Here is a 12366-nt window from a genome sequence, read left to right as displayed (position 1 = left end):
GATCGTTACAAATAACAGCCGCACAGAAATCAATTACACTTGAGTTTCTGGCTTTTTTTTTTTTTTTTTTAAACACCTTCTTGAGTACATACATGTTCAGTATCAACTTTCTATTCATATTGACAGTTTTATTTCAATCAAAATCAGTGAAAACTTTAAATAAATGGAAAATAATCTTTAATGACAGCAAGAAAAACAATAGCGTACCCCTTAAAAATGTTTCTGGGAGATTTAGGGACGCTTCCAAACAAAGATGAGCATTAATCGTCCTCAAACAGGCTAAATGTTATAACTTTAGTGGTTTTCTTAGTGTGAATCCATCAGAGCAGTGAGCCAGGAGACCGATTCTCTCCACCTAATACAAAATAGGCTTTAGAGGTCATGAGGTCAAAGTTCATTAGTGTGAGCAGCAAATGTGGGTGGATGGGGTGTGAGCATAACAAACCCTAAGGGAGCCCACTCTGACCACAGAGCCAGATTTGCTCTTCAAAGCCTCATTATTTTACTTTTATTTCCTCGCAAGACAATTAAAGACGGCCGTTAACAGTCAACGCTGTAATTGGCCGGATCGAGATTCAAATTTACAGACCCTCCCCCCATTCCCAGCGAAGGGAAGGCTTTGACTCGGGGTTCATTTCTCACAGCGGACATCTTTGTTTAAAGGCAGCACCGGGCTCCCAAATGAACCGATTGCTATTGACAAAGCATCAGTCGGCCGTAATGAGCTGTTAGTTAGGGCAGTAAACATGTCACATTAACACACAGAGGATGATTAGAGGAAGAGGAGGAGGAGGAAGGAGGGAAGAAGGAAGGAAGGAAGGAAGATGGAGGGGGAGAAGTAGAGTGTGTGATATAGTGACAGATTGGTGACGTCTAAAATTTACCAGGCCGAAACAGGCGCTAACAGGCTTTGTGCTTTCTTTTCTCCATCTGCTAACTGCCCCTTCTCCCTCTCTTCCTCTGTTTGAGCTTAAATGAGAGGTGAAGGTAAATCAATGCTGGGGACTTGGTTAGTGGATGAGAGCTGGATCAGACTGGCTGCAGAGTGCTTGAGAGAGACGGAGAGGAAAAAACAAGACAAAAAGAGAAAGAATGAAGGTTTTATCTCCTGTAGAGACGCTGTGCACCTACATGAGAAGTGTAAGAATACCTGTGTAACCGTTCACCTCTAACTGGCACCTAGCACGAGAGTTTGTCCATCATTACATTGCATAACCCTGTAGTCAGTCTCACCCCTTATACACCTGGTAATAACTAGCCTGCAGATCCAGATCATCAGGCAGGGCTCTAGACTAACTTTTTGACATGGGCGCACCGGCACAAAAGTTAGGTGCACTCAAATTTTTCAACCGCATCGCTTAACACCGCAGTTTTACATGTGCACTTTCTTTGGGAGTCCATACAGACAACATTTCTAAATTATTAACTAACAAACTTGTGCTTAAATTGCTTTGTCAATATTGTAGAAAATGTTAAACTTAATCATTATCTCGCCCTCCTCTGACGACCTGTTTGCTGCTGCCTGCTGCTGAAAGGCAGTGGGGAGAGGGGACAATTGGGCGGTGCATTTATTGCAGCATATAATGTGTTGTCTGGATACACTGCTGTTTTTTCAGCATTCAAAGATTGATGGCACCGTGTCAGAGCTGGCTATGAATTTCAGACGGATCAGTCCTTAACTTAACAAAAAAGGTTATCAATAGTTCTTTTCATCTTTTCTTATTACCCACAGCTGCTCACTAGGGCTGGGTATCATCACTGATTTCTATAATCCATTCGATTCCGGTTCTCAAAGTCCTGATTTGATTCAATTTAGCCTCAGACAGTCAGAAATATTATAATTCTGATCATTTATCAGTACTGATACATGTGAGACTTCATCAGAATTGTGAACATCACAGCAGATGCCTTTGTGTCAAAGTAACTGAGAATAAAACACAGAAAAACATGAAGGAGATTTTCCTGGTCTGGCGTTTTATAGCAGATAACCTTAAAAATATTCTGAAATATTCTGCAATTTTGCATAATTTTAAGAAGTTTAAATTTCTTCAGTATTGAACAGCAGAAATTAGGCTTTCTTGTCCGAGGTCATTTAAGTGAAAAAAGAAAAAGAAAAGAAAAAGACAGCGGCCGACAGCGCTGTAAACAACGGTAGACTGGTGGGTAAAAAGCGAATGGATAATGCAGAAAACTGAGATTTGAGACGGGAAACTGTTCTTGAAGTACAGAGAGAGAGAGGGCGAGAGAGAGCTGTGCATGAAGTGTGATTTTTATCGTGGTGGAAGCAAAACAGCAAAAGTCAGAGGGAATTCATGACGACATTGATCAAATGTGAAGCGTAGTTTGCTGCTTCTTTTGCTGCTGGCTCGGCGAATTTTGGTTGGAGAGACAAAACCTGCAGCTCAAAATCTAGCGCAAAAAAGACGGAAACACAGCGCGGACCCGACGCATCACAATTGCTAAGCTCCGACAGCGTGTCCGTGTTCGGGCCGTGGGGTGAGAAAGCCGAGAAAGACAAAGCTGATCCTGATGCGTCGGGTCCGCTCTGTGTTTACGTCTTTGTGTGGAATCCGTTAATGAATTGATATCGCTTTATTCAAGCTACTCACCTCTCTCTTCCACCTGCACTTTCAACTGGACCACGGCCAATCAGAGAGGTCCCGGCCCTGACTATCTCTGATTGGTTTAGTCCACGATAGGGGCATAATGTGTGTCTGTTGTTGACCAGACGGACAGTTGCAGAGATTTTTTTTTTGTTACCTGAAAATATTTGGTCGCACCGGTGCGACCAAATATTTTTTTTTAGTCGCACCACTGAAAAATTTGGCCACACTCTAGAGCCCTGTCAGGATATGACAGGCATGCATTACGCCGTTTTTTCTGTGTATTATTGCCAACGTCTGAAAGGATTTTAACAAACAAACAACTAAACGATGAAATCTTTCCCGATTCTCTATGTGGCTACATCACTTTTTGCAAGTTATTTCCTGTTAATGTAATTTTTTTCTTTGAAATTTTCCAGTGTTTGAGTTTTTTTCCCGATAAATGTACAACTTTGAGCTTGAAAATTCCCACCATTTTCTCCCCTTCTGTTTGTTTCTCAAGTGTTGTTGAAGGAACTGTTGTATTTCTTGTATCCGACTCACAGCAGCAGAGACATTTCTACCTTCCGTTACCTGCTTCTCCCTGTTAAATGTTCTACAACACAAAGTAAAACTCAATTTCCAATCAGCTCTCATGAATGTTTGAAAATGCCACGGATCAGACTTGAGTGGGCCTCAGAGGGGACTCTGGGCATTTTGACATTTACTGTGAGCTTTTTATTGTCCAGAGACTGAACACGCTGATGTTCAGTTTGTTTCTCCTATCCTGCCCAACAGCAGGATAATTCCTCCCCCTTCCCACCACCATCATCATCATCGGTCCACCCGTCCATCCTTAAGCTCGATCTCCCAATATACCCCCACCCCCGCCATATGAAAACATCAATCTATACTACAGGCTACTGTACCCTCCCACTCTCTAGGTGGACAGCTCTCATTCATCACACACTGCGCTGTACGCCAACAACACCGATCCATCTTTCAATTTCATAACAGAGTGAGGGAGGAAGGGGGGGAAGAAAAACAACAAACTGAACAAGAGCAGTAAAAAGGAGGAGGAGGTAGGAGCAAATAAAAACCTATGAGAAAGAAGAGAAAGCATAAAAACGTCCTAAACTGTGCCACAGTGTATACATAACCAGGCTAATTATGACCATAAGATGACCCAATATAAGAGAATAGGTGCACACGCACCCTTCCACGATTTAATTACAACCTACTAGTCTCAACTATATCTGATCTTGAACATCGTTCCTGCACCACTTTCAAAGTCAAAATAAAAACTTTAAGACCTTTAAGGCCTAGCAGACCACTTCCTGTGTCCGCAACACCTAAATTCATGGGGAATTTTGCTGATAGAGAACATAATAAAAAAAAACAAAAGTAAAGAATAGAAACCCAATGTTAGCCCCATAGGGTTGTTAATTAACTCATTTTCCATATAAGCATTGCTGATAAGAGAATAAATCTTAAGTAAGGAGTAGTTTCAGTGTGTTCATATTCAAATTTACATGTAATGCTGATGATTGTTAAAAAAAGCAGTTATAATTAAAAGCTTTTCGGGGTCTCCAGTCGTGAAGTTTGGCTCCAGGAAATCAATTAAATCTGGAGTTGTTTTCATCTCATGACATGGATTTAAGGTTTCTGGTGTGTGTGTGTGTGTGTGTGTGTGTGTGTGTGTGTGTGTGTGTGTGTGTGTGTGTGTGTGTCCACACAGGTGAGCTGACTGCTGTGTGCAGGTCCAGCTAAGAAGCATCACGCTCCACAGCCTATCGGCGAGAGCGCAGGCTATGTCACCGGGCGGATGCCCCCCTTCCCTCCCCCAGAGGCAGCCAATCAGAGCACGGGAGCAGTGGGATGGAAGAGCAGCTCTGCTTAGTGCAGGTTTGATGCCCACCAAGGTCCAGCGCTGCAGGCACAGCGTGGCACAGAGCCGGGCTCGCCGAGTGTGTGTGGAAGTCAGCGCCAAGCTCCTTAAGGTGTCAAGCTTGGCAGGTGAAAATCAATCCCATCTTTACTCACCTCTAATCCAGCACTGAAGTTTCTACTTTGTCAGTTGTGGAGTTGTGGATGTTCACGGGATGTCTTTAGGATGTTTTTCATTTCAGTTTAGTTGGCTAGATGCTTTTAAAATTTGATTGGGTTTAAGTTGGGAACCAATTAAACATCATAAAATAATAATAAAACTGTGCTCTTGGTGCCTTTTGGAGCATTTTAGTGGAATTACCTGACAATAACTACGGGCTTGTATGTGGCACAATCAAGAAAGTTTGTTTTTTATTTGTTTGTCACTTATTAATTAGTAGGTACTGTACTATACTGTCACTTCTGGCTCCAAAAACCCAACACAGCAGCAACCAAAACGCTAACGCTGAGCAAGCAAATTCAGCAGCGTAGAAATGAGCAAGAAAAAGAAACCGTTACAGGCTTCTGAAAGCTGAAAACAGAGAGTCCTGAGAGTCTCTACAGCTTAGTATCATAAAGCATTAGGACACAACACACCTGCTATGGTGACACCTGCCAGGACTACAGATTTTCTGCAGAATTTACACAAACATAAAAATGTAAAACCTGTAAGCACCACAGCCATATCCATCCAAAAGCTTTTTAAGATTTCTCTTTACCTATCAAACTAAACAAAATGTGCAAATCTTGGTGGTCCATTTGAAGAAATTTAACCAAATAAATGTGTTATCATGAGTGTGTTTGCCATTTCTGGACTTACAGGTGTGTCTGGCCAGGGAGTAGTTGGACGATCCTCCGCTGGTCAGTCCAAAACCTTCGGGTGCCTGTCCACCAGCTCGAGCCCGGGCCAAGCCCTTCGGGGGTTCGATCTCTGCGCCAAATTCAGCCCCAATGACACCCAGAAGGACGATGGCAGTGGCCTGTTTACGGCGCTCCTCGTAAGAGTTGGAGATCTTCTTCGCGTTTGGCGGGAGGTTAGACAGACAACCTTAAGAGAGAGAGAGAGAATATTGTTCGATTGTTTGAAATATTGCCTAAACAGAAAAGAGATCAACATACAAACTCCATGTTTAGAGAAAAAAGTACAAACATATAGTCAAAGATCTAAAAAGTAGCATGAGAATTTTCTAACACTGCCCCCTGGTGATGGTAAACAGCTACAAAAGCAGAAGTTCCGCTGTAAAGCTTGCCACCACTGGTGTTTTCAATTCGGACATGATGCGTGTGACTGTGAAAAGTATTTATGTAGCACCAAATCACAACAACAACAACAAGGTACTTAAGATTGTAAGGTAAAGACTGTACAATAATACAGAGAAACCCTCTACAATCAGACGATTCCTATGAGCAAGCACTTTGCGACAATGGAAAGAAAAAACTCCCCTTTAACAGGAAGCTCTACCATGACCGCTCACAGCATGACGATGGTTCATGACTAATCAATCACAAGTTGTTCGTGATACTGAATAATAATTTAATAATAACAATTATTAAATAATTTATTCAGTATGACCGAAATAAGTGACTGAGCCCAACAAGTCAACAGGAGGTCACGACTGAGGACTGGTTCCTATAAACCTCGAGTTTATCGCAACTACAGGTATCGCCCCCTGGTGACTATTTAAAAACACAACAAGTTTAAAGCCCTTCTGTTTTACCTTCACTTTCCAAACCCAGAAGCAACATTTATCTTTTATACCATGTATGGATGACAACTCCATGAAAACTGGCCAAAACCTAACCCATAATAAGGACAAAGAAAGATGTACTAAAAACTCCAGAAAATTACGATCATCTGGTTGAGGTATTGTCAAACTTTCTGTGTTTGAAATTGGAATTAACAATTCTGAATCTTAGTTCGACCAACTCAAACATCTGTTGCCAAGAACCTCCAGCCTTCTTTCAAGGCCCTTCACCATATAGTTAAACGTAGTCAGGAGAACCAGAAAACATGGATTTTATTCCCCTTTTCATGCATTCTATCGGTTTTTAGACACTGCATTTATTTTAAAAGATCTGTAGATCGATATATCATTCACATCAGTGCGAGGACCGTATTATTATTAGTAGTAATTTTTTATTTTTTTTTTACTTTTTAATTTCTGTCCTTCTTTTGACACTGAACTGAAAAGTGGTTTGAAAAAAAGGAGGGGGGGGTCTCCAGTCAGCTGATAACAACTGAACAGGCACACGTCTATTGTCCTGGTATTAATCATCACACACACACACACACACACCTCATTGTCATGCTGAAAGCCTTTAGTCACAGTGCAAACACATTTACACACAGACGGTCGTGTTCACAGACCTCTGGAAGGATTTTGGACATGTGCAACTGTAGGTGTGTGTGTGTGTGTGTGTGTGTGTGTGTGTGTGTGTGTGTGTGTGTGTGTGTGTGTGTGTGTGTGTGTGTGTGTGTGTGTGTGTGTGTGAGAGAGAGTGTGAGAGAGAGAGGGAGTGAGAGTTTGGCGGGGGGGGGGCATCCTTTTATTGTGTCCATCAACACGACCCCAAAATAACCTCTTTTGTGAGCACGTGTGTGATGGGGTCTGCACAGTGGGGTAACTCTAAGAGTGTGTGTGTGAACGTGTGTGATAAAAGTGTGTGTGTATCACAGTAGGAGATGAGAGCTCCTTACACACTTTGGATCAAAGCCCCAATAAGGACTACATAAAAAGTGCGTTGAGCCCCACACACACACACACACACACACACACACACACACACACACACACACACACACACGTGCGCGCGCAGACACACACGCACACACGCACGCACGCACGCACGCACGCACGCGCACGCACACACACCTTCCCACCCGCCTCCACCCTCTGATATCTAATTCTTATTTTTCTCTCTCTCTCTGGATGAGCAAGCACAGCATTGTTATGGATTTGTATTGCAGGGTGAACAAGCACTCACTCACAATGAACACACACACAGATACACACACCGACAAGAAGAGGCAGCGTGAGCGAGCACACTTGGTGTGTTGAATAGAAAGCGAGTGAGAGGGCTAGCCACTGCTGGGTCTGCGTCCTGTCCCATTTCATGGCCCTTGCTATTACTACAGTTGTCCCACAGGGATCTGTACTTGGGCCTCTTAAAAAATAAATAAATCAAAACAATTACCACCCACAACTAATGTACTTTTTTTTGTTGTTTTAAACAGATGATTTTATATGCCACTGGCTTTTACTGGAAACACTCAAAATAAATTTTAAAAAAGCTTGTTATACACCAAACATGGAGAAAATCCTACATTATGATTACATTACAGGTTCTGGTTGGAGCGACCCTCCAGCTTGCAGCAGATTTCCAGAACTGAACCAGGACTACCATCGCCCGCTGTCCAAAATGGTAGAGCTGGAGTTGGTCTCAGGGAAAAGCCACAACAGCAACCTGATGGTTCTCATGGTTTCCTGCTAACTACAGGAAACATGAGAAGGGAATGAGCTGTGCCGTCCAGATCTAAACCGCTAAGCTTCTAATTAAACAATTTTATTGTGTTTGTCCTGAAATACTCAAAATGTTTAATTTTAAAAAAGATTATATAGATATTATGAACGGGGACAGACTGATATGGCCTTTTCAGAGCCAATAATGATAATCGATATTACAAAAGACCGATAACCAATATCAGAAAATGATACGACGTTTGCTGTACAACAAAACAAAATTAAGAATAAAACATAATTTTTCTTCAATAATAAAAATGTATAGATGAAAAACACATTTCAGGCAAGTAGTTATTTAACACTCTGCTTCTTCATTACTAATTACTTATAATAATTCATTAGGAGTAATATATTGAATGTAATGACACAGATAATCAGACAGTATCATCAGTGGCTTTAGTGATCCGATAATGAAATCAAATTGGCCAGGTAAACCACAACCTTCAGAGGTGTTATCTGGACATCAGAGTGTATTTAGATCAACCTGGATTAAAAATGAATATAAGAGTCACCATTACTGTATTTTGGACTATGTAAAAATGTGATTTTGTTTTATCCCCAGGGTGTTTCTTCTCTGTCCCTTGTTTTGAGCTCAGGACCCCCTTTCCCCCCTCCTGCCTCCAATATTTCCATACTATATCTTGATGCTCTTTATAATGAGATTGCTTTAGGCCAGCTGTCATTTGGAAGAAGGCCCAGCGGCCGCCTCTGATAAATGGATTACAGATGGCATCCATCCCTCGGGCCAGACTGGGCCAGTAGATAACAGAATTAGAGATAGACTCCCAACCAGAATCACTAAAAAGTTCAGGTTAACAGAGAGGAAAGTGAAAGTAAAGACAGAGAGACAGATGGGGGACGAAATAAAGGCATTTAAGTTTTTAGTGGACAGGTTGGTCAGAACAACCAAGCACAAGTACATTCTTGGTAGTTTCATTTGTGTGCTTTTGAAGTCTAACGAAAATACTCTTTGGAACTCCAAAGAAAGACTTTTTAGCTCTGCAATAACTTTGGGCTTTTATCAGCTGCATTTTGCTGGCTATTACCTACTTTAAGTGCCGTAGAGTGCTCCTCATCTTTGAATCAGAGATGTATTTGATAACTACTCGTATACAACTCATGTCTAAGACTCAAGCTTCAAAAATTCAGTCAATCCTCCTTCCAACAAGTTAAAACCTCTTCAACAAAAACAATCGGGTTAAACAAACAGCAAAAGGATAGGAGACCTTAAAGGGACCATCTATGACGTTGAAAATACTACAAAAATAGACAACATGCAAGCAGTTTCTAGCCACCGAAATCATGTGCTTTCCATATTTAACGTAACTGCATTTCTGTACTATCAGAATCACCTCAAATGCTGGCGTCATGCACTAGTCAGACAGACTAGTCACCACTTTTGAGACAAATAAAGTTGCTCTTATCTCTTTTTTTTTTATTTTTATGTCACTTATCGTGCATTTTCACTCTGAAGAGCCACATATTATATTCAGGTTCAGTTTACCAGTCACATGTTAACTAGTGAAATTGACTCTTATATAGTTACTTTTATTGTTATTTCCTCACATCTACCTGGACTCAAAAGAATATTATTAAACACCGTACTGTGGATGAGATCACAGAGGCCCAACAGGTTAAACTAACAGGTAAAGAGGTTTTTGAACTAATCCTAAATGTTTGTACATTCATGAAAGTGACGAGCAGATAATGACGAGCTTTGATTTGACATGTTAAAACGACTTGCTGGCTGGTGAGATGTGAGGCAGTATCACTTCCTGTCCTGTGTGTACCTGCTGCCTCAGTTTCTGCCCGCGTGCACAGTGTGATTGATTTTTGAAGCCTATCGATCCGCTTCCTTTGCGACCAGCAGATCTATTATAATGACATTGTATCTAAATCCTATTTGTTGGCCAAGCTGCTCCCAAACATAACCCAATAAACTAAAGAGGGGGACGGACGAGCTCCCCTCTGTGCGCGCCTCCGCTTGGCTAAATCTTCATAAAAAACAGAAATGGATTGGGATAAAAAGGCTTTCTGGCTGAAATGACATTATCCATAAAGGAAGGAATCTATTAAAAAAGGGCAGGATGGTGTAATGCAACAACCTGTGGAGTCCATGCAGTTAAATTATGGACGTGTCATAAAAAGGAGAACAACTGAAATGTCACGGAGCATTAAAAAAGGCTGTAACCTTTAAGAGGTAGCTTTATTTCAATGATAATAACAAGAAATATCACCAGAATGCCTTTGCTTTTAATTTTATTTAATTATATTTAAGTAATGTTATTGAATGTGCTGTGAGGACTGAGGTCAGCTTGCTTGTAATTTGACAGAACTGAAAGGGTTTGTTTTTTTTATAATGATTAATGATGACTGATGATGGAAAAGAGAAAAACCACAAAGCTCTGTCCACGGGAATAACATCAGGACCTCATTTTAAATAAAATGTAAGAACAGTGCTTGAAAGGAAATTCACATCAGAAGAAAGAAACTGATAAAGACTGGAAGGAAAAAAGGAGGCAAGACCAAAAGGAAGGAAAGAAGGAAAGATCCAAAGAAAGAAAGAAGGAAGAAAGGAAGCATTGAAGGACAGAAGGAACACTGTATGAAGAAAAGAATGATAGAAGGAAGAGAGAGAAAAAGAAAGCCTGAAAGAAAGAGGGTAAGATCGAAGGACACAAGGGAATAAAGAAGGAAGGAATGAAGGAATTCTGAGTGGAAGAAGGAAGGAAGGAAAGGAACATTCAAAGGAAGGAAGAAAGAAGGAAGAAAGAAAACAGAGAGAGAGAAAGAGAAACCAAAAGGATGAAGGAGGACATGAAGAAAAAGGAAAAATGAATGATGGAAGGAAGGACGAAACCAATGCTGAAAGGAGGAGGGAAGATGGACAGAAATAAAGGGAAGGAAGGAAAGCTAAGTGAAATAATAAAGGACCAAAAGGAAGGAAGAAGGACAGAGAAAAACCAAAAGAATGATGGAAGGAAGTAATATGGGAGACTGAAAGAAATAAGGAAGAAAAAAAAGAAGGAAAGCCCAAAAGAAAAAGAACAAATGAAGGAAGGAAAGAAAGGAGAGGTGTTATCTGATTGACTTGAAGTTGTAAAGGGGCTGCTGACAGAAAATGAATGTCTTTGATTATCAGTGTTTCATTTAGAAATTTAAACAGATGAATTGATTGATCATATTTAATTTAAAAAACCAGCTTCACTGATCGTCCAGACAGACGTCTGCTGTGGCGACTGTAAAATTAAACACTGTCTAAATTTAATTTAACCTTAACACATTTACGCCACTGAGTCAAATACTTTCATTCAGATAAGCAATAATTTAATAATAAGCAATAATCAATTACAAGTAATAGTTAGTATAATACTGCACTATGTTTATATGTGAGACACCCAGATTGATAATTAAGCTGTATTTTTTTAATATTTTATATTTTTGGTAATCAAAGCTGCAACCCTCCCATCCCTGCCTCCTACTGCTGCAGCTACAGCCCTGCAATCTTCCCATCATGCACCTCAGCTCTGCCTCCATTGGTAATCAATGGGAGACTGGTAAAACCTGATCACCAGGGACTAAGGGAGGGGATCAATACCAGCAGGAAACTGATGTGAGAACGAAGGAGAGGGAGGAGGTGGAAGAGAACGACAGACTGAAGGAAAAAGAAATGAAGAGCTCAAAACAAACTCCCGAGCACGGCCTCGAGCGTTACATTTCTGTCCGTTAAGGAAAAACTTCCATAAAACAAAGAAATCCCGGGCTCGTGGGGAGGAGGGAGAGGGGGAAACTGTCCTTACAGCAAATGTCAGGAGACAGAAAATCTGGGCGAAATAATTGAAAACACAATTAAGTTGATAGAGAAAAAAGATTCGAGTCCTGAAATGGTGGCTGCCCTTCCAACCGCCCGAGTCCATCTGAAGGTTAAGTGTATTTTATTTACCATCTTAAGACCGAGACAGGAGAGCTATCTGCACTCACCAGCTTCAATTAGACGAGGGTACGGAGGGAGGGTCAGCGGGGAGTCCACGAGACGCACCACAAACAAACTGGATTCAGGTTCATAAGAGGAAGCAAGCAGCCCTGAACCAGTCTGTGCTGATCATTCATCAGATTTTAGACTTTTATTTCCTAAATGGTTCAAATTCCTTCCAGAACAGACGCGTGATCAAAGCAAAGCACTTCACAGTGTCACCACTCAAACATTAAAACCAGTATTTCCCCACATACAAATTTAACTGGGCACACTGGCCACATCTGTTTTTTTGTTTTAGTTTTTTTTTTTAAACCTTTAACTTTAAATGGAGACAAGCCTTGCCGTTTTAGTTATTGTTCTC

At 41.0% G+C, this 12366-nt stretch overlaps 1 protein-coding gene across 2 annotated transcripts in view; it reads right to left on the bottom strand.

The window, feature by feature from the left end:
• The window catches only part of LOC116311395 (WD repeat-containing protein 7), a 110820-nt gene that overhangs the window by 31981 nt on the left and 66473 nt on the right, over positions 1-12366 (bottom strand). For both annotated transcript variants that reach the window (XM_031728497.2, XM_039614833.1), the window contains exon 23: positions 5329-5556. In XM_031728497.2, the coding sequence (XP_031584357.1) occupies positions 5329-5556 (228 nt within the window). The remainder of the gene's footprint in view (positions 1-5328; positions 5557-12366) is intronic.

This window comes from Oreochromis aureus, linkage group 7 (genome assembly GCF_013358895.1).
Source record: "Oreochromis aureus strain Israel breed Guangdong linkage group 7, ZZ_aureus, whole genome shotgun sequence".
Lineage (NCBI taxonomy): Eukaryota > Metazoa > Chordata > Actinopteri > Cichliformes > Cichlidae > Oreochromis > Oreochromis aureus.
Note: the sequence above shows the minus strand (reverse complement) of the source record. Positions and strands in the feature narration are given on the sequence as shown.